Raw genomic sequence first — 24,111 nt, forward strand, 5'->3', positions numbered from 1 at the left:
TGTTTTTTTTTAGATCCATTGCAATTTTTATTTTTTTTTTAAATGTCTTCAATGAAAGAGTATTTGGTTTGTGTTTTTTTTAAGGTTATGCAAGTAATTTTGTGCATTACTGAATAATCATAGGTTTTTCGTATTGATGAAGCACGTATTGATGATAAATATGAATGTAATCTTTAAAAAGATGGATGTATTTGTAAAAAGAAATTCTGTAAAAGGACAGTGATACTTACAGTTTGTATAACTGTTCTGTATACAAAACAGCTATACAAAAACAACGAAATTACAATCGTGAAAGCTTGAACATCGGTCATTAATATTGCTCGTGAGAAATAATTTTATTTAAAGCATTTTTCCATTCTAACCCTTTCCAGTTTAAATAAAAAAAGACATAACACGATTCTTCGATTTTTTAAAAAAAAAATTCCTTTCATTTTTTGTTACTGTCTCTTTTTGATATATTTGATTTTATGTATTAACATAAAAAAAACGCGCTTGAAAGTGTTTTAAAAAGAATATTCTGGTATAATGTTTAAATCAAAAGTTTGAACTTAGCTGCTGAAATTTGGATTCCTGCGATCAAGAACTAATTAATTTAAATTAAGTAGAGGTTTTTTCATTCAAACTGCGATCTCTGTTGTCAGTTTTGCTCTCTATTTCTTTCATATTTATGTAATAGTTTTATTATTTTTTTTGGAGTAGAACCTTGTTTGATCCTTTTACATGGGACCATTCATTTTGAGCGGTAGATATAGGAAAACAATGAAGACCAATCAGCGTAAAATATCAAATAATGTTTTGAAGTATTATGAAGGGTAATTAACTTAAAAAATTAATAAATTTGCAATAATTTTAAAAATATTATTTGAAAGGAGTTTTTTCTTGTTTATTTTATTATTATTATTTTAATAACGGCCGACACTGAATTTTCGTTCTTCGCCTTAGTAAATGTCAGACTTGTTACTCATTTATCGTCTGTGAACCATCACAGGTGTCCGCCGGGTCACGGAGACGAGTCACGCTACACCACCACAGATACCTGTTTATAGGGTGGACCACATTCACTCAACAGAATGACAACACACAGAGAAACATCCAATGCCCTGAGTGAGATTTGAACCCACGGCCATTGGCTTTGCTCTCAGGCACGCTAACCACTTGGTCACCTGGTTGGCATTAAATATGTTATGTAATTAGTACAAAAAATATTTCAGGAGCAGTAAAAAATGATGAATTTATTCTTTTAAAATACTTGGTAATGTTAGTTTGAGCTGACCCTTAGCTACTCAATGCAAACAATAAATTTTTGACACTTGAAACAGGAGACCATTTTTCTTTTGTAAATTAGTGTGTATACTGAAAGTTTCTCGTCATTATCAAATGATGTGTAGCATTTCTCAATTGCTGCCACTAATTGCAGTTCCGTTTTTATCGATATCACTTTAGCTCCTGCAACCATCTCTTTTAGCGAGAACTCCACAACATTTTCACCAACTAATGCATGAAACATCTTGTTTGAGGCATTTTTGCCTAATTGCACTATTTTCTTCGTCGTTTTTATGATTTACTGCTTTTCTTCTTTAAGCAAAATAAATTCCAATTTTTTTTAAAATCTCAGTAAGATTTCTGAGCAATATATTAGTGGCTAGTTTTAAAACATTCCCTGACCTGATATTATTTGCGTTATAAAAATAGCATTTGTGACGGTACCAGTAAAATTAAACGATGTATCGAGGTTCGACTGTATTGTATTCTTATTTGAAAAACTTATCTTTAGATAGTTTGAACAACCATTTTTCAAGTGTTATATTTTGTAGAGTGTGACACTATTAGTGATAATGAAGTATTAATTGTTTAAAGTTTAAAAAAATTAGGGTATGTTCATATTTTGTATAATACCAGGGTATTTGGGGGCAAAAGCCCCCTAAACCAGTGTTTATACAGAGAAATATTGGTAGTTTATAAATTTAGGGATAACAAAGTTGTCATTTTGAATTCTTTTTCAAACACATTCTTTAAATTCGTTTCAATCTTATGCTTGACTATGAAGTCTATTTGTTATACAATTATTTATTTAATGGGATTGTTTTATTGTTATAGCCTGGTTTTATTTTGAAGTTATTATTTTTATTTTAAAAAATGGGTTTTAAACAAAATATGTTATAACAAATTTTTAACAATGTTTGCATATTTCTAGAATTATGAAACTGTTTTGGAAGCTACATTTGATAAGGATAAGAAGACAATGATTGAAAATCTGATTGAAAGGACCAAAATGCAGTTGATGTAGAAAATTCATTGAACAAACCTGGAAGTGATGAAGCAAAAGTAAAATTGAATTTTACATGGTATTTTTTTTTCTTCTTCATGCTGTTTTATTAATTTAGCATTTTTGTCGTAAATTTATTCGCCACATGACAGTGCTATTTACTGAGCAAATTTTCTAGCCATTTTCGATTTATTACCTTTTTGTATTGAATCTGATTTTCTATGTTTTATGTAATTTTTCATGATTTTTTTTGTTAAACGGATATTTACACAAAACATGATGGCATTCCAGGATGTATCCTGTATTGCATTCATGTTTCTTTTATTCTATTTTAATTTAATTTCAATTCCCTAATATTTTTGTATATTTTTAAATAAGTAATATTTGAGTGATATTAGTGATTTTTTGTTAGTGAATGAATTTAGTGATATATGAGTCTTTTTTGCAACCGTCGTTGAATTGCTAACCCAATTTTGGGTTTAAGACTACTAATGTTCAACTTCGTAGCCTTGTAATTTTGAGCACACTTTTTTGATGGAATCAACCCGCATTTGCCTTACATGGAGAGGAAAACCTCGAAAATCTCCCAGGGTTAGCCTAACAGCAAGGAGACTCTAACCCATGATCCGTCGTCTACAACTGAAGATAATTTGCGTCGGCACTGTGGTCGGTGTGAGCTGGATGCGGACGGCCATCTCTGGAATTTGAACCCTATTCGCCCAATTAAAAGACGAACTCTATCCCCTGGACTCTTGAGAGCGTTATTGATGATTTGATATCGTCATGATCTAGATTATATTCACTCTTTGAACCAAAATAAATGCGATAAGTTTTACTTCACACGCTTAGTTTTTGTTCTGTTTCATTTTAAAGGCTTTATTTGAATAATTTGTGTTTTGGGATACAGACCCTTAAAATCTAACAAATGAATTATTTTTCCATCTTGCCTGATTTTTGATGTTCCTTTGCATGCCATGCAAAATAAGGCTGGAGGATTATATTGGTTTTTAACAGTCATGGTCAATATTAATTTCGAACAGTTTCCCACTCCCCCGGAAATTTACTGTTTAATTTATTTAATGCTAATCCCATACATTTCACTAGTAGATGATAAATCTGTGTTACCATTTATCACATTGTTTTAATACTACCTAACACCAAGGTACAACACAAGCGTGGGACTGATCACAAAGACACGGTTCGCAGTAGAACACCCAAAAGAGCGTTTTATGTAATTTGTGTTGAATTTACGAGGAAATCTCAATTAACAAGTTTTGTTGTTGTTGTTTTTTTAACTTACACATTTTTGTGGTTTATTTTGGATTGCTTCAAATTTGTAAAGATTGGTGGAAAACTGACACCATAGTTAATTGGAAGGGATGTAAATTTTATTATTTGTGTTCAACTTTCTTCAGTATTGCTCATTAGACATCAGGTCCAATTGTATCTCAGAAAAATAGAATTTCAGATTCTGCTTCAAATGAATTGTTTAAGTTGTGTTTAATTGATAAAATGTATGATTATTAAAATTGAGTCGATTTAAAAATAGCTCTCACATGTTTTAATCCCTATCAACTCGTTTTAGATGGATGAAATAACTTTTTTTCAAAATCAATTTTGAACGTTTGAAATTATAACTGATTTGTGCATTAGCCTTAAGATAGGAAAGAAATGACTTGAATGATTGTGAATTGAAACTAACTCTGGTTATTTAATTAGTGGAGTTGACCCACTATACAAAACCTTCAACTCTAACTTCTAAATTACGAATTGATTTGTCAGATTTTGATGAAGCTTTATTCTTTCTTAAGATAAAAGAACACATTCAAAATTTTATTATGCAAATGAGTTCGTGAATTATAGCACCACAAATTTCGATCAGAAACTAATAGAAAATAATGATTCAACTTACATGCTGCTGTTATTTTTTTAAAGGAAAAGCAGTATACTTAGTAGTAAGTTGGCAATTTCTGGTTATATATAACATTTAAAGTATAGTTAAACAAAAAAACTGAAGGTTAGTCTGTCTTCCCCTCAGGAATTGCTTAAAAATATTTGTCTGCCTCTGAATCTTCCTTAACTTAACTCGTTAAACACTAGATGAAATAAAATAAATGTTATGACACTAGTGGGCTTTTGAATTTTAAGCAGGTTAGAGATATTAATTTATGAGTCATCTTTATTGTAGTAATAGTTATTATTGTAATTGAGGCAATCAGACAATTTGGAGCGCGTTAAACGCTAGATAAAATAAATAATATGACACTAGTGGGCTTTTGAATTTTCAGCAGGTTAGAGATGTTAATTTATAATTCATCTTTACTGTTGTAATAATTATTATTGTAATTGAGGCAATCAGACAATTTTATAAACAGAGATTTATGACGTGGGTGGCTGCCTGGTAGTAGGATTTACTGTGTCAATCTTAATAAATTCAAATTGTCTGTGATTCTTACACAGTCAGACAGTCTATTATTGTAAAAATTATGTTTAATCGAACATGTTTCGTCACTTTCCATTTACTTATTGGTGTCTGCTGATTGGTAAACAAATTTTATTGAAGACCTGAAAAAATGATCTCATATAAGGTAGATAATAATTCTACACATAAAAAATGCTTAAAGTTTACCATCTTGGTTAAATTCGTTACACTTTTAAATGAATGGAATAATTAAAATTCAGCAAATGGAATAAGCCCCTATACAGTCGATAAACAAGCAACTAGTGTTTTTGGAAATAAGAATTTTTTGTTTTTAAATTTTTCTTGGTCTTTAAAATTCTCCATTTTTTTAAAATTCCAGTTAATTGAAAGTTCTTATTTAGAAATTTTGAAAGTCATCACTTTTCATTTACTTATTGATGCCTGCTGATTGGTAAACAAATTTTGTTAAAGACCTGGAAAAAATAGAAATCGAGGAAGTTTTTAAAAAAATGAGATGAAAACTAATCAGCTGTAATGCTACGGTGGATCTAAAAACATTGACTATCCTTGATTTACCATGGTGCGTAGAATTTTTTAAAAGTACTTAAATGTGCTTATTTTAGAGTTTTGTATTTTAAAAGCCCGTAAAGATGCTTTTTTTCATAGTGTGTTTTTAAAAACTGCTTAATTTTTCCTTTTCAAAATTGACTTTTTTTCTTTACCATGTCCATTTTCGACACAGAAGCGTGCTTTTCACAATGTTCTATCCAACGTTTTCACTATTCATTCAACCACAATCCATTTCGGCGTAGCGCCGGTTCATAGCTTATGAAAGTGCCAATCATTTTACGTGTTTGATGACCCGTCTACTGAGCTGGGTTCGGTGAGATTCTCTGCGATGCATTTTGTAAGATATTCTCAATTTCATTTTCCACCTTCTGATATAGAACCAAAAAATCTCTTGATCATTTTATAATGGCTAATATATTCAAGAAAAGAGTTCTTTGTCTGAAACTAGTTATTTTATCATGTAGAGTCTTTGAAAATTATTTTGCATTTTGTTAATGTATATATTACTTCTGAATGCTTAAAAAGTACTTAAAAGGTGTTCATTTTTTGTTGAAAGATTTGGCTACACACCATGTTTTCTATATTGTTTTAGAAAAATTTTAAGAAAATTTTTTCGAATCAGAAGAGTGAAGAAACTACAAACAAATATTGTCGACCTTACTGTTTAGAATTGGGCCCACCGGGGCATAAGGCATTGAAGAGACCCTTGAAATCTTACTTTTTATGAATTGTATTTAAAAGAAAACTAAGAATAAACAACATTGTCTTGTATATTTTTTAAATTAAATATATTTTATTGTATAAAGTGTAAATTTCTTTTTCTGCAAATAGTGATTGATTATAACACCGATAATTTGAATAGTTTATCACCTGGAAAACTTATAAAGGCGCATCTATGTTCAATGAAGTTTCTGGTACTCAACATTCCCTTACTGTTCAATTTGCACCTGCAAGGTTCATACGTACCTTTAAAATAAATTAATGTGAGCGAGTTTTATGTTAAATCATAATGCTAAGTCATAATGTCAATAAAAAAGCTTGACCACCATCAACTCTGTTTAGTGTTTAAAATTAGTTAAATAAAGTAACTACACAGCACTGTGATACTACATCAACTTTTAAACTGGTTTAGGTTTAGTGTGAATTGAAAAATGTTTTAATAACTGTTAAGTTTGACGAAATATTGCATACCATTCTGTTTTTTTTCTTGATTTGTTATACCTTTTTATGTTTTGTTAATTTAATTATTTCACTTAGCTTCGATGACTTTGAAAAACTATTTAATTATTTAAGGACTGCAACTAATTAGAATCTCAATTTTTTTAAAAATTATGCTTAGTTCTTACCTGTCAAGTCTCCTGTTTTTTAACAAAGGCAAAAGTTTTTTAACAAAGTATCTTCTGTTTTCCAGTATGTTCTCAAATTTTTTGCCGTATTTGTTGAAGAAATTAAAAAAAAAATTTTACATTTTGCTGATAAATATCTGCTGATGGCAAAAGTACTTCTCTATACAATAGATAGTACTATTGCCAGTACTGCAGTATGTTGAGTGTTAATAGTTTAAGTAAAAATATCCTCAGTGATAAACGGATCATGGGTTAGAGTCCCTTTGCTAGCAGGCTAACCGTGGGATGGTTTCGTGGTTTTCCTCTTCATGTAATGCAAATTCGGGTTAATTCCACCAAAAAGTCCTGAACAAAGGCAAATTTCTCCTTACACTTGGTCCAGGAGTTCCCTTGTCTTCTAGATTGTGTTCAAAATTACAAGGGTATGGAGTTGAACATTAGTAGTCGTAAACCCAAAAAATTGGGTCGGCTGTTCAACGACAGTTATAAAATAGAATAGTTTAAATAATTATAAATAATGGTTTAAAAATATTCTTTAGATTAGGATTTATATCCATATTTTTTATCAGGCTAAATGTAAGTGCTTATATTATTTCCAATTTTGAATTTCTCTTTTTGACTTACATGATTTAAAACTTTACTTGTAGGTTAAAAAATGCCGTTAGTAAAATCTCCGTTATTTTATTTCTCCAATGTTGGCACGTTTAAAAATACTTTATTTCATGTTTTTGAGGTGATCAAAATGTGTTTAAATTGGTTTAAAATTATTGCATGCTTAAAAATTCTTCATTTCATGTATGTTCAGTTTTTTAGTTCGATTTCAAACAATATGACATGTTATAGAGGCCCAAAACATGTCTGCTCCCTGATTGTAGAGTTTTTAATGAGAAATGTTATATTTCAGATTCTTCTTAAGCAGAGTGTAGATGTCATGAGAGAATGGCAGTCAATTCTGAAGTAGAGTATGATAATTCTTTTCATTTCCTGATGAGTGGGAGGAAAAATTTTACACAGACATGGAATGCAAGTAATGCTTTCAGTATTTCATTTGAACACTTCCTTTATATATTTAATTTCAGAATGAATTTTTGTAATAAGTGCATAAAATTAGGTAATGAATAGCTCCAACATGTATAATTAATTCGTGAATGATATCAGGGAAGTTTGTTGAAAATTCAAAATACACGTGTACAGTGTACCATGAAGGACCACCTCAGAAAGAAAGATAAGATACCATGAAGGACCATCTCTGTGTAGTGACTACTTCTATTGACGACCACTTTTGGGTAGCACGGAATTCTTTCCAAAATGTTGAAGAAAACCTCAGGAGAGACCACCTCTCCCAGCGACTGAGCCCACCTCCGCACCAAATGTGGAAAAGGTCAAATAAGAAAACACAAAAAATGCAAAAATAAAAAATATTAACAAAGCAAATAAGTAAATTCAAATGCAATCACAAAAGTTTTGAGTGGCTCTTATTTATAGAACACTTTTTGACAATCTCCGAGAGAGATTGACAACCTAGTGTTACAATCAAAGTGTAGGGGAGAGTGGGGTCAATTGTAACAGGGTACGATTGTAACAGAGCAAAAATTTCGAGTGTCGGGTTCTAGATTTGGTTCCTAGGTGGCGCGCAAGGTGTATTTAATAAATCTACATGTACACCCCTGATGGCAATCATTTTTATGTACTTTTGAAAGAGTTAGATCACAAAAGATATTTTCACGCCACGCAAGTACTTTTTTTGATATTAGAATATTATATTGTAACAAAGTAATTTTGTTTAAACAAATAAAAATTAGTAACCGAATATGTAAGTGGACACCTTAATTAACATTTCAATAAAAAAAAATTAGTTTTGCTAATTAACTAGCATTGTTTTTAACAAATGAAGCTGAAATGGCGTCTTGCGGACAATTGTAACAATAAGTAAAGGGACGATTGTAACAGCTGAAAATAAATAATCTTATGTTTACAAACCATTACTTAAGTCTTTAAGAACCACCAATAGTTTCCTATATCATTTATATTATGTTGCATGTGCATTATTTTATTTGTCACCTTTCACAGCATAAATTAAAATTTTTAACCCCTTAAAGTTAAAAGCTTAACCCTTTAGGTCTCTGCTCATTATTATTTTTACTCCTAAAATATCACTACTATTTTGATCAATAAAGAAATATATCACAACTATGATACTATGTATAATTAACTATGTTTTAGTTGAATTTATGAACTGTTACAATTGACCCCGTAAGTGGGGGCAATTGTAACAAGTGCTCGACTGTCAAAAATTGTTAATAACTAATATAATAACATTTAAAATTAGGTATTTATTTATTTTTCTAGTAGAGGATAGTCTACTTTACTCGTCTGTCAATTAATACTAATAATATATTGGATTTTTTGTTAGTTAAAAATAGTTAAGTAAAAAATGTTACAATTGACCCCACTCTCCCCTACTAAAGACAATGCTATCGATAATTTTAGAGTTAAAAGTTAACTTAGAAAAAAAAGTTTTTTAGAAAGAAACTAAGCATCTCAAACAAACCTCTCATTTTTAAAGTAAATTAACTTTTGTGATATAAAACTAAATGCAAATTTATACAAAAAAACATCATTATTTATTAATTTAATATGGTTCTATTAATAATAATTGATAAATTTGTTTTTACGTATAATTTTATCAGTAAAGGGTCGTTTTTATTGACTTTTAATCATTCATCTGGTTTTCATGACGCCAACAGAAGTTCCACATTAACTAAAATAACATTAACTAAAATTTAAATAGTTTGCGAAAAATCATGTTAACGACCCACTTCCATTAACGACCATTTTACTGTGGAACAGATAATGGTTGTTCCCGAAAGGTTTCACTGTATAATAATAGCCTATATATGAGGTTGTCGTGAGGAACCAATATTTATGAAGAAATATTTGTTGAAGTTGGAGGTAGGCAATATTAATAGAATCCCGAAAAGGATGATTAAAACTTGTTTGTTCCTGAGTGCTGGAAGAAATATGTTGTAGGTAAATCTGTTTGTCCAGTAGTCCTGAAATTGTTTCTTCTTCTTCTCATTGGCACGACAGCCCAGGATGGGCCCTGGCCTTCTCAACAAGCCTATGCCAAAACATTCTTCCCTTAGTAAAGGTTCTCCAGTTTATTATCCTTAAAACTTGTAGGTCATTTTCAAGACTGTCTAAAAATCTTAGGCTTGGTCGTCCTCTTTTTCTTGTACCTGTTGGCCTGGCACTGAAAACTTTTTTGGTTGTCCTGCTATCCTCCATGAGTACCAAGCACGCTTGGGAGCTAAACACTGGGGGTTCCGCGTTCGGTTGACCACCTGACTGGAACATCTGCTCCTGCACCTCAGAGCCCAAGGTCTAGAAAACTGAAATGGGCACAGTAGGCCTTGGCCCGCAAGGGCTATCGCGCCGCTGAGTTTTTGAGGATTCCATCAAAGTAGAAATTAATCTTCATTTTTAATATACACATATTTTACTAAATATTAAATTTTGAAAAATGGCCCACGGGGGTGTGACTGCAGGACATCTGTGTCCCTCAGCAAATCAAAAAATGAGAGTGTCATGCATGGGTCATTTTCAAAATTGAGTACCACTTGAGAAATTGAAGAATAAATAAACAAAATTTGTTAAACAAGTATAAATTTTAAAAATAATGAATCGTGCTTAAATCTTCCGTATTATTTTGGTGTTTTTCACACAGTTTATTTTTTGAAATTTTTTTTATTGTTATATTTTGTCATATTCCTGCACAATTTAGTTTAATGTAATTTTATTTGTTAAAATTTGTTTACTTTAATACCTTTAAAAAACTCATTCCAATTTATTGTAGGTTCTTCAACCGGATGCCGTGACGAGAGCAACCGAATTCATTCCTGACATTATTGAATACGTCAAGAAGATCATCGACAATGGATTTGCGATCTTTTTTGTTCGATTTCATTTTAAAGGAATATCTGTTATATGAATTGATAATTTCCGTTAGGTATGAATCTCTGTTTATTTTGACACTATAAAATTTTATGATATGCCGGATCACTTTTATGCCTGAAGCATTTGGTGATTTGAAGAAGTTGTAAGAAGGAGAGGGTTTGTGTCATTAATTGTTTTTTTTTTCTTTTATGGTATTTTGAGCATGTGATGTCAAAGTTCATTTTTGTTTTATTGATCAATGCAAATGGATATATTAATATTTATAACGCATAGCTGTAAGCAGGGCCCATTGCCTCAGCTGGTTTGAGCATTTTGCTAATACCACAAAAGTTATTGGCTCGTTATCACGTGTCCCATGTGTGAGTGTTATAATCACAAACCCGTGATGGCTCAGGGGATAGAGTATTCGTCTTCCTGTGAGGTGAACCGGGTTTGAATACCAGCTCTGACTGGTCATCATATTTTAATCATCTGCCCATGTTTTAAACGTCATCGTCTAACCTTTTTTGGTAGTTCTATTTTAACTCTTCAGGATTTGTTATGTGACTCTCATCATCCTAACATTTTTGCGTTTCTACGCGTAATTGGTCTTTTATACTGTGTATAACTGTTTTATCCTATTCACAATTTTATCTGATTTTATTCATCTTTGAATGCAATTGTTTTATAATGCTTTACTACATTTACATTTTATCTGATTTTACTCACTTTTGTCTGTCACGTTGTATCTAGTTTTATAAATTCCGTGTGACTTTTAATGAAGAAAACTTACAATATACATTGACCTTTATTTTAAAACAGTTTGTTTGGCGCAGCATGTCCTTCGTTGGACTTTGTGCCATTAAACCCCACATTCAATTAATCAACCCAGCTCTGACTGGTTGATGCGAATTCTGCATTCGCACTAACCACAGTGATGATGTAAAATATCCTCAGTGGTAGACAGATCATAGGTTAGAGTTCCCTTGCCGTCAGGCTAACTGTGGGAGTTTTCCGTGGTTTTCTTCTCCATGTAACGCAAATGCTGGTTAGTTCCATCAGAAAGTCCTTCACGAAGGCAAAATTTCTCCCACTACTCAAACCAGGAGTACCCTTATCTTCTGGGTTGGGTTCAAAATGACAAGGCTACGTACATTGAACATAAGTAGTCGTAAACCCGAAAATTGGGTTGACTGTTCAACAAATGTTATAAAATATAAAAATGAATAACATCGCATTATGGACTTATTTGGATACATATGCGTTTATATTTTGAAGAACGAACAATACGCGTAGCTGAAATTTTAAGAATGGAATAAAATGCTATTCCATTTTTAAATTCTGTGTTTAAGAAATGTTACTTTCTTAAATACGCATTTTCAGCTTTGTCCAATATCAACTGGGCAGAATCGACTGACGATAAGGATTTTACGCAATGTTAAACAAACTATACTAAAGTCAAAGTTAATAATTTTCTTTAGTAACGTTTTTACCATCATTTAGGTTGATGGGGAAAAATTTAATAGTTTGGGGACTTTTTTTTAGGTCAATTGAGCATTGGAACTGAAAGGCTGAATGAGAAGTGATTTTGCTGTTTGGAAATCTTCAAAACCTTCTTGGGATTCCCCATGGGGAAAAGTAGGTTCAGTTCTTTTTTAAATATACCTCATTCTTTTCTATTAATTAAATATTTGAGACTAGGAGGCTTCGCCCCCTGCTCGCTGGCGCTCGCCAACCCCCGGAACTGCTTTCGCAGTTCATTTCGGATTGCTTCACAATCCGATGCTCGCTTTGCTCGCTCATTGGATACGTTCTTAACGTCTAGTTTTTGTATACTTTTTTGAATACTGAAGTTCCAAAATCTTTTCACTGTAGAAAATTCTAAACCTGTACATTTCAATATTAATTTGAAATTGCAAACAGTTCACATATTTTTCTTAATCACACTATTCTAAATTTCAGTTGTTGAGAAAACTAACTGTTGTAAGTTTTGTTTTAAAGTCTTTCCCACCAGAGGGCTAAAGCCATGTGTTGTAAAACAATATGAAATAGTAGTCTGCCACTGAACGCCGGATGTAAAGCATCGGCTTCGATGAAGATAATTTTGTATTTTTAATTCTCTGAAGGGCGCCACCCTAATAATATGGAATTTGTAAAATAAATGTATATATTTTTGATAGTTGATGAAGCCCATCATTTTGTGTTTTCATCCGTGTTCAGAAGCAGAACAACTATAAGTTTTTATTTTATCACAAAAATATAAAATGTATAAAAAACAAAGAAAAAGAGTAAGAAAATGAGTATAGTCATAGAAAAAATTTAAATTATAATATAATATTTATCAGTTAAAATAAAGCTCTTTGTTCAAGTCGTTGCTAACAATTCAAATTTCTCCGAGGCAATTCTAAAGTATAAATTAAGGTAGTATTGTTAAGTTGAAACACAATAATTTTAGTTTTGATGTCAACAATACAATTCAATTTTTCACAAAAACGATTGTTTCTATTGTTAAATTCAATGTCAACAATTCAAATTTTTCTGAGGCAACTCTTAACCTCTAAATATTATTTTTTTTATGCACACATTTCTAAATGTCAGTATTCAACCACAAAACAACTTAGTCCTCAAATTTAGCATGAAGTTGTAAAATGTAATGAAAGAGGGTCATAGCAATAATGAAAGTAGAAGTAAAGTTAGTACTGTAAAATTGAAACAATATTTTTAATCAATGAGCCAAGTTCTTCAAGAAGCAGTTGTAGAAGTAGGTTGCTTATTTAAAACTTTTTATAGAAATTCTTTAAAAACACAATTGTTAATTTAGGCATTTACACTACGATACAACACTTATAAAATTGAAGGATTTGTTACGTCAAGCGCTCAGGTATCATAATTTTGATCTAGTTGCGCTTCTATGTCATTTTGATTTATGTTGCTAAGTTAACTTTCAAAAAATTCTATGGCTGGCAGCAGCATTTTTATTTTTTAAGTTTTTTATTTTTATTTCTTTTAGAATTCGTTATTTTTTTAGAGAAATGTTTTTTAACCTAACAGAATTCTTTGCCGACTGTTTTCTCTATAAATGAAGAAAATGAAGTAAATATTTAAGTGATGTGAAAAGAATCTTATTTAGTTGTACAAAGTACTTCAGCCAAAATTTGGGAGCCACGTAAGAGAATTATATATATTAGATCAGAAACACATCATTAAAAGGCAGACTACTTTGGTGTTTTCAAAACTAAGCAAAACAAAGCAAACGTTGCCACCGGCGGAAAAGAAATACAGCCAAAATTTGGGAGCCACGTAAGAGAATTATATATATTAGATTAATACCTTATTAATAAGTGAAAGAGTGAAATAATTATGAATATCAAATTACCTCATTGTTTTTTCCTTGATGTAAGTGTTTGATCAGCGCTAAATAAAAGATTTAAAAGATAACTCGTCTTGTTTTAACAAGTTTTGGTCTATCAGCAGTAGGAATAGAAGATGTAAGAAAATACCTTTTTTACTAAGTCTATAACTTTCCTTAATCTTTTTAAATAGAATAATAAAGCTGGATTGACTTAAAACCAAATTCTAAAAGCAAAAGTGAGCATGAGCTTTGTTTTAATTTTTTTAAATAAAATTAATGGCTTAAAAATAATTATGAAATTCTATCAAAATATTTGACTTACATGTATCATAAAAAAAATTTTAAAGATTAAAAACGATGAGTAAAAGCAAATAAAAGTAGTAGTATAATTTAGTAAAATAAAGTTTTAAATTATTTTTTAAAAAATGTATGTTTGATTTCTGGCTCTTCGTCTAATTTATTTATTTAAAATAATAAAGTTGTTTAGACTAAGAGTAACAATATAATTGTAATGACTAATAGAATTAATGAACATAAATAATAAATTTAGTTTAAAAATATGCGGAATTCAGAAGTATTTAAATTCCATGCATTTAAAGAAACTTTTTAAAAAAAATTAAAATTAATAGTACTAATATTGTAAGGACACAAGAGGATGGAAGGAAACACCATCACGAAGAGCTCACTATTTTAATTATGCATTCACACATCCATTCTACAATAATGAGTGAGAACATAACTAAAATAGGGGTCTGGTTCATTTCATCGACAATCACTTCATCGACAGGCCATTTCATCGACACCACTTCATCGACAGGCCATTTCATCGACTAGGTCATTTCGTCGACAGGCCGTTTCCTCGACAGGGTTGTTTCGTCGACAGGCCATTTCGTCGACAGGGTCATTTCGTCGACAGGGTCATTTCGTCGACAAGTCATTTCGTCGACAGGGTCATTTCGTCGACAAGTCATTTCGTCGACAGGGTCATTTCGTCGACAGGGTCATTTCGTCGACAGGGTCATTTCGTCGACAGGGTCATTTCGTCGACAAGTCATTTCATCGACAGGGTCATTTCGTCGACAAGTCATTTCATCGACAGGGTCATTTCATCGACAGGGTCATTTCGTCGACAGGGTCATTTCGTCGACAGGGTCATTTCATCGACAGGGTCATTTCATCGACAAGTCAATTCATCGACAAGGTCATTTCATCGACAGGGTGATTTCGTCGACAAGTGATTTCGTCGACAGGATCATTTCAACTACAGTGACATTTCGTCGACAGGATCATTTCGTCGACAAGTGATTTCGTCGACAGGTTCATTTCGTCGACAAGTGATTTCGTCAACAGGGTCATTTCGTCGACAGGGTCTTTTCATTGACATGGTCATTTCGTCGGCAGAGTCATTTCGTCGACAGGGTCATTTCGTCGACAAGTCATTTCATCGACAAGGTCATTTCATCGACAGGGTCATTTCGTCGACAAGTTATTTCGTCGAAAGGGTCATATCTTCGGCAATTGATTTCGTCGACAAGTGATTTCGTCGACAGGGTCTTTTCATTGACAGGGTCGTTTCCTCGACAGGGTCATTTCGTCGACAGGGTCATTTCGTCGACAAGTCATTTCGTCGACAAGTCATTTCTTCGACAGGGTCATTTCTTCGACAGATACTTCGTGGACAGGGTCATTTCGTTGATAGTGTCATGTGTAATTCTGAAACTATTTTAGAGATTTAATCTAAATATTTCTATTATTAATAAGAATAATGCACTTATTTAATCTTATACTAAAGTAAAATTATTTATGGCTGTTTATTGTTCCAATTGCACTAAAAGAAGTTCGCTTTTTAAATTAATTAATAGGTAGTTGAGAAGCGTTTAAACGGTTGATGTATCGAAATCTACATTTCTATATCTAAATCGTAATAGCTCGACACTTATTTTCAGGATAGGTAAGGATTGTCTTCAGAACATTACCAAGCATGATATCCGGACCGTGGTCACTAGTTAATATAGTGCGACGTTAACAATCAAATTGTTTTTAATATCAAATCAAATTAATAAAATATATTTTTAGAATTAAAAGTAATAAAAATATATTACAATGAAAATTTAGACACTATTTCAAGCAGGGGAAAGCTAAATTTATTGCTTTAAAAATTTTGAACATTTTTACATAAATTTTAACAAAAACATAGACTTCAGTCGAATTCTCACAGAAATGAAAATAATCGTAGACCTAATTATTATATTTGCATAAGTAGAAAAAAAATTTCGTCCCGCAGTGGACTGATCGTTAAGACACGGTTCCCAGCAGATCACCGAAGTCAAGCATCACTGGCTGCGGTCAGTGTGCGGGTGGGTGACCACTTGGATCAGTCTGTGTAGGGACCGAGGGTGTGTGATATCGGTCCTCGTTAAACTGTTCTATCGTAAAGTGCTCGACTTCGCTTGCAGGTCGTCGGGCTACTGAAGCGGGGGTGCCATCCCCTCTGCAGAGCATTAAAATCGTGATGGCATGTCTTCGGATCATCCTGAGGGATGTTTCCCAGACCGTCGCCAATAGCCCATTGTGCAGCTCTAGTGCGACGTAAATGAACAACAACAACAGAAAAAAATTTTTCAGGTTTTTTATGATGGAAAAGTAATTTCTTAATGTTCACTTTAATTGCAATTTTAAACTTTTTGTTCAGCATCGTTAACATTAGGACAGGAATATGCTTATTCGAACAATCGAACTGAGTCTTAGTTTCGTTACTACTATTAAAGATTTCGAAGAACAATAGGAACACGAACTTGATGTCTAGGTATTTACCGAGGCGGTTGTAGATTCCCACAATATTTAAAGTGCTACTCACCTTACCAAAAATGTTTAGAAGCACGGGCGTAATGTTGCAAGCGTGTTAGTGTTTGCTCTTCACAAAATGTGTTTTTTCTATTAATAGTGGATCTAATAATAGTATTAATTATTCAATTCTAATCTAATATTATCAAATTATACTATTTTTGAATTATACTATTATTGTAATTAAATAAAAATAGTATAATTTAATAGGAATAATAATAGTAGTAAGTAAATGATGAATTAATTCATTTTTTATTTGTAGGATTTAAATTAGACACATTTTGTTTAAAAGAAAATTAACAAAAAGTCAAGCCTGGAATTTAAACGTAAGAATAAATAACTCTTACTTTACGAAAAAGAAAAAAAAATCTTGCAATTAAAATTTGACCAATTTTTTAATAGTATAAATTTTTAACTGATTTTCTGCACAGGATGAAAACACAATTTTCAAACGCTTACTGACAACTATTAGCACGACTTATCGACAATCAAAATTTTGATTATTTTCTGCCTGAACAAGCCAATCCCGCAGTGGACTGATCGTTAAGACACGGTTCCCAGCAGATCACCGAAGTCAAGCATCACTGACTGCGGTCAGTGTGCGGGTGGGTGACCACTTGGATCAGTCTGCGTAGGGACCGAGGGTGTGAGGTATGAGTTCTCGTTAAACTGTGCTACCGTAAAGTGCTCGACTTCGCGCGTAGGTCGTCGGGCTACCGAAGCGGGGGTGCCATCCCCTCCGCAGAGGATCAAAATTGTGATGGCATGTCTTCGGATCATCCTCCGGGATGTTTCCCAGACCGTCGCCTATAGCCCATTGTGCAGCTCTAGTGCGACGTAAATTAACAACAACAACTGAACAAGCCAGGAGGCTCAAAACTAAAATGCAGAAAAAATGAAAATAAAAAATGCATATATATTTAAAATATCAAATTTGTTCAGTAGACTACAAATGAGAAAAAATAATTATGAAAATTTTCACACATAGCGAAAACCACAAGGGCAAAATTTCACAAAATGTTCTATCAACATTCAAAATTCCACTTTTTTCGTTTTGGTAACAAAAATTCACATTTCTTTTTCAGAACACATATCAAACATGATATTTAAAAACATTTCCATTTCCGATTACACTTTCTAAAGGACTTATTGCTCGCCTTTAAAATATATACTCTCACCGCAAATTTTATTAATTTAAATAAATTTTTATTCTCTGGCAAGTCGAAAAGAAAAACATTTTAATATTTGAGTAAAAAAACAAGTTTGCTGAACTTATTTTAATAAAACATTAAATGAGAATAAAATCAGATGCATATGGATAACTCTCCTCAACTATAAACTCAAAAGTCAATTTATTTGTTATATCGTAATAAATTGCGTTTTTCCCCAAATGTTTTAGATCATAAAAACCAATTAGACAGGTTTCCTCCCCTCCTCTGATTTAGAACCATTTTTTATATCATTTCGATTGCATCGCATACCGAGAATGTGGAGTCATTGTAAGTCTTTTATTTTTTTTTTTTACATTAATGAAGTTTATTTTATAAGGTAAAAGAACTTATAAATGTTTAGGGAACATATAGGATAAAATACATATTAAAATATTAAACGCCAAAACGTTATAAATAATTAATTAAATAAGAAATAAAATAAACTGGAAATGCGAGAACAAGATTTTTGTTTCAAATAATATTTCATTTAAATTTCACAAGAATTGTCAGAAACTTCCCTCTTCAGCAGAATAGTTGACAAAGACATGAGGAAGAGGATTAGAAAAAAATTTTTTATCAACATTATTTCCCAATATGCTTTCCAAGTAGGATTTTCATTTTATTTTTCCCCTCATGCATCCCTTATTTTTCCCCTCATTTTATTTTTCCCCTCTACGAAATGACCCTGTCGACTAAATGACTTGTCGACGAAATGACCCTGTCGACGAAATGACCCTGTCGAGGAAATGACCCTGTCAATGAAAAGACCCTGTCGACGAAATCACTTGTCAACGAAATCAATTGCCGAAGAAATGACCCTGTAGACGAAATCACTTGTCGACGAAATCTTGTCGACGAAATGACCCTGTCGACGAAATGACTTGTCGACGAAATGAACCTGTCGACGAAATGACCTTGTCGACGAAATCAACCTGCGACGAAATGGCCTGTCGACGAAACAACCCTGTCGAGGAAACGGCATGTCGACGAAATGACCTAGTCGATGAAGTGATTGTCGATGAAATGAATGCGACCCAAAAAATCATAAGACTAGTTTCAAAATTACGCACGACTTTGCCTACAAAATAATCTTTTCTTAATATTGTCGACGAAATGACCCTGTCGACAAAACTACCCTGTCGACGAAATGATTTGCCGATGAAATGACCCTGTCGAGGAAACGATCATGTCGACGAAATGACTTGTCGGCGAAATGACCCTGTCGACGAAATGACTTGTCAACGAAATGACCCTGTCGACGAAATGATTTGTCGATGAAATGATTTTTGGACGAAATGACCCTGTCGACGAAATGATCCTGTCAATGAAAAGACCCTGTCGACGAAATGACTTGTCGACGAAATGACCCAGTCGACTAAATGACTTGTCGACGAAATGATCCTGTCGACGAAATGACCCTGTCGACAAAACTACCATGTCGACGAAATGATTTGTCGATGAAATGACCCTGTCAAAGAAACGATCATGTCGACGAAATGACCCTGTCAACGAAATGACCCTGTCGACGAAATGACCCTGTCGACGAAATGATCCTGTCGACGAAATGACCCTGTCGACTAAATGACTTGTCGACAAATGACCCTGTCGACGAAATGACCCTGTCGACAAAACTACCCTGTCGACGAAATGATTTGTCGATGAAATGACCCTGTCGAGGAAACGATCATGTCGACGAGATGACTTGTCGACGAAATGACCCTGTCGACGAAATGACTTGTCAACGAAATGACCCTGTCGACGAAATGATTTGTCGACTAAATGATCCTGTCAATGAAAAGACCCTGTCGACGAAATGACTTGTCGACGAAATGACCCTGTCGACTAAATGACCTGTCGACGAAATAACCCTGTCGACGAAATGACCCTGTCGAGAAAAGGGCCCTGTCAATGAAATGACCCTGTCGACGAAATGACCCTGTCGACGAAATGACTTGTCGACAAAATGACACTGTCGACGAAATGACCCTGTCGACGAAATGACCCTGTCGACGAAATGACCCTGTCGACGAAATGACTTGTCGACGAAATGACTTGTCGACGAAATGACCCTGTCGACGAAATGACCCTGTCGACGAAATGACTCTGTCGACGAAATGACCCTGTCGACGAAATGACTTGTCGACGAAATGACCCTGTCGACGAAATGACTTGTCGACGAAATGACCCTGTCGACGAAATGGCCTGTCGACGAAACAACCCTGTCGAGGAAACGGCCTGTCGACGAAATGACCTAGTCGATGAAACGGCCTGTCGAGGAAGTGGTGTCGATGAAATGGCCTGTCGATGAAGTGATTGTCGATGAAATGAATGCGACCCCTAAAATAGAAAGTATTTTAAAGTTTTACCCATTAAACTGATTGGGGGAAAAAGGAACCTGGGTAGGTTCGGGTAGCTCAGCTTGCGTCATCTCACTAGGTAAGACTCAGATCGAAGACTATTGTTTTACGGATAGAGATGTAGCGCCATCTGTTGCTAGGAATTAACTATCCGTTACAATATTAAATTATTAAAAAAAAACTTCTTTTAAATCGTCAAAACATTGCTTAACTTTTATTTTAAAGAAAAAAGTTTAGCAGTTTTAACTATTCTCAAAATGATTTTGCCAAAAAAAACTTTAAAAAAAAAACTTTGCATTCTTTAAAAAAATTAAAGCAAACTGTGTTTTAGTTTTAATGAAAATTTAAACAGCTTAATATCTTTAAAATTCAAAACAAAAAATAGCTAGAAAACCTAACAAAATACAATTAAATTAAATATTGAACGATTTAAAAAAAAAAAAAAAAAAAAACAGTGGTTTGTAAAAACATGATATTTATTTTTGTTTCCTGATATTTCTTGAAAACTTGATATTTCTGAGTAATAACTGAATATCAAATACGAAAATATAGGTTTTGTTTAAGTTTTTATAAGTAAAAACGACTAAAGATTTATAGATTGAACAATAATAACATTCTATCATTATCTACTTACGTGCCATTGAAAGAATTAAAAAAATAAAGGAATTAAAAGCTAAAAATTTTTTATAAAACAGTAAAAATTATTTAAATAAAAATTATTGCCACTAAATTGTACTGCTTGAAGTAAAAAAAAAAAGATTTAAAAAAATTCTTTATTTTATACTTAAATTTTATATTTATAATTTTTTTTTATATATAAATAGATTGAGTTCATAGCAAAATAATACCTAGCAATCACAAAGTAACAGAAGTCTCACTGAAAATAAGCTTCTAGGAATGTAAAATCCAGAGGAAAGCAAATCCTAAAAGAAAAAAATTCATTGCTTTCTACATTCTGACGCTGATGCTTGCACGGAACTTCGACTTCTGATTCTAATTTTTCTCCTTGCCATTCAACATCACACACCAAACACTGTCTTCATAGCGAGACAAAATAAATCTTGATGAAATCAAAATTGCCTTCGTCGCGTATGTTAACAGCATTTGCGTAGGCATGTTAAATTGCTTCAGCCTTCTTATATCAGGAATGAGATTTTTCAGCTTTCTTTACTTTTGTGTCTCGAATATCAGCCTTTTTATCAAAAACTCCGATTATTTAAAAGTTTCACATTTTTTTAAAAAAAATGTTTAAATAAATATTTCGCTTTTTCGAAAAATTTAGCAGTTGAAATAAAAGAATTATATTTATTTTCAATTTTCAACGATAAACAGAAAATTCAACCTACATATCTGTCAATCCTTCCACATTTTTACATTTTAGCTATTTTCGCCGCTTTTACGCACAGAAGATATAATTTTCCTCATTTTTACCCGTCTGCCAGATAGTTCGTATTTTCGTAATTCAAACGTCACTTCTTCAAACAAGCTTTTTAAAAGTCTCAATCCCGGAATTTGCTAACATTTTGATTCTTTTTCACGCGATTTTAATATACTACAATATGATTCTTGCTTACGAGATTTAAAAATCCAATATCACTATTTGTATTTACGCGTTTTTAAAAACCTATGTTACGATTCGTATTCACACGAGTTTAAAATCAATTATCGCGATTCTTGTAAGAAGTAGGTTTTTTTTAAATTAGTTACTCTAAATGTGACTGTTTTTCAATCAACAATTATTAGTATATATAGACATATTCAAAACTTACATTCTGTGCTTGCAAAGAAGAATGTGACAAAGGCAGGTAAAGAATGAGAAAATAGGATTTGTGAAAAGATGTTTGAAGATGGGCTAACGACTAAGTTAATCACAAATCTGTTTCCCCTCATTCACAAGCTGCATTGTGAGAAATTTGACCTTGTTAAAGGATTTTTTGCTTGTTTTGTAAAACATAAAGCGTTTGCAGCAAATAAAGCAAAAAAGAAAAAAAAGATGTAGCAAACAAAGCAATCACTTAAAAAATTTTTAAATTTTTTGTGGAAAAAGAGTTGATTAACTCAGCATCGAAATTTAAGAAATAATGCTGCTGTTATTTATGCTATAAAATGCGAAATTCTTATCATATGAAAAATAATTATCTAAACAGTTGCTGATTATCATGTAATTTTTTCAAACTAAAATAGCAATTTTTGTTGTTTGTTATCTTAAATTGTCAGGAATTTATTATTAAACGATTGCACACGCATAAAATTTACTTACGTGGAAAGTCAGCTTTTTTGCCTTTTGGCTAATCTCATCCCTGAAAGTACTAAAATTATTCCTAGCATAGAAGTTTTCCTCTTTTTGTAGTCTCTGCTTTAATCTTCTGCATAAACACTTGTCAGTAACTTTATAAGCTAAAAGTATTTAATATTCGTTCTGCTTAGTATGCATTGCTTATTTTATCTCTTCCTTTTAATGAAATTTCTTTTCTTACTTAACAGCTCTAGTCATCCAATTTTTTTTTCAAGAATATGTTTGATATTGTTTCTTAGAGAGCTAGTTATACAATCTTCAAGAATTGTAAAAGCACAAAAAAAACTATGCATTGTATTCTACTCTTCAACGCTGATCCTAGCACAAAGTCATTGACTTCTGATTCAATTCTCTTTTTGCCATTCAACATCTTCGTAGCTAGATGAAATCAAAATTTTCTACGTCAGCGGGGGCAAAGATCCTCGCATGTTATATCGCTAAATCACAAATCAGAATTCCGATGCTTGTAAGAAACAACCGCAACTATATAGCCATGACGATTTGTCCATTAAATTGATAGTTTGCGATTTATGGCCCAGTCCTAATCATTGCTTTTCTATTCGCTGATCTATATCGATTTTCTATTCGCTGATTATTTTAAATCTATGTTGTTATTTTAAATCTATTAACGTATTGTTTTAAAGGAGGATCTGTTTTTCCTAAAAAAAGGGACACTGAAATTTGATTGTCCGAGATCCTCAGAACCCATAGTTTATAAAATCTAGCAGAATCACTACAAAATATGCTTTTCTTCCATGTCAATTATAAAACGAAAAGAAAAAAAAATTCAAACGTATTTTTTCCGTTTAGTTTTCTCAGAATTATTTATCCCATAATATTAAAATATTGCATGTTATAATGATGTACTATTAATGCAATCTTTCTTCAAAATATATTTTCCTGCATATAGTAACAAAATAATTGAAAAACTCTTTAAGAAAAGCACTCTTGTTTTAGTTTGACTAAACGAACACCTTGTCAGATCAAGTGTTGGAGAACGTTTATGTTCAGGTTGATCCCAGTGAAGGTTTTGAAGTGGTTTGTTACTCTCCTTGTTCAAAATTACAGTACAGTGCTCCTGGTGCAGCATATGCCTGCATCAGCTTACCCAATGATCCTTTAGTTGGTAAGTTTTATTTAATTCCCAATGTTCTTGGATCTGCATGCTATGCATAATTTGTACACGGTAAGAACTCCCCCCACCACAAAGTCTGAGGCCATCTGCTACTATGGAAACAAGAGTAGTGCATTTCAGGGAGATTAGCTTCACTTCCCCATAGGGTTAACACAGAAGAAAAAGATACCCTTTCTCTTGCTGACCAGAGCTAAAACCTGTTCTAAACAGTGACCCCACAACCCTACTTAAAATAATTATACCTCATTACCATAGATACCGCCATATGCTCCAGACGAATGGCTAGGAGATTTCTTACTTTTGGCAAACTATATGCAGTGGTGGTAAATATTACAATTCCATAGTCTATTACAGTCTTACGGTTAAGCTCTAAAAA

General features: G+C 32.5%; 1 protein-coding gene across 11 annotated transcripts in view; it reads left to right on the forward strand.

Moving 5' to 3' along the window:
* Window positions 1-24,111, forward strand: part of LOC147817014 (coatomer subunit gamma-2-like) — a 112,905-nt gene that overhangs the window by 68,997 nt on the left and 19,797 nt on the right. For 8 of the 11 annotated variants that reach the window (XM_087153728.1, XM_087153739.1, XM_087153696.1 and 5 more), the window contains 5 exons: window positions 2,195-2,325; window positions 7,509-7,631; window positions 10,461-10,613; window positions 12,086-12,178; window positions 23,558-23,726. Coding sequence is in view for 1 of the 11 variants with exons in the window: in XM_087153749.1 (XP_087009875.1) it covers window positions 12,169-12,178 (10 nt within the window). In the remaining 10 variants the exon portion in view is untranslated. Of the gene's footprint in view, window positions 1-2,194; window positions 2,346-7,508; window positions 7,632-10,460; window positions 10,614-12,085; window positions 12,179-23,557; window positions 23,727-24,111 lie in introns of all 11 variants that reach the window. The other 3 variants (XM_087153709.1, XM_087153716.1, XM_087153749.1) reach the window with 3 other exon arrangements.

This window comes from Parasteatoda tepidariorum, chromosome 1 (genome assembly GCF_982258835.1).
Source record: "Parasteatoda tepidariorum strain Cologne lab strain chromosome 1, Ptep-v5.0, whole genome shotgun sequence".
Classification (NCBI taxonomy): Eukaryota; Metazoa; Arthropoda; class Arachnida; order Araneae; family Theridiidae; genus Parasteatoda; species Parasteatoda tepidariorum.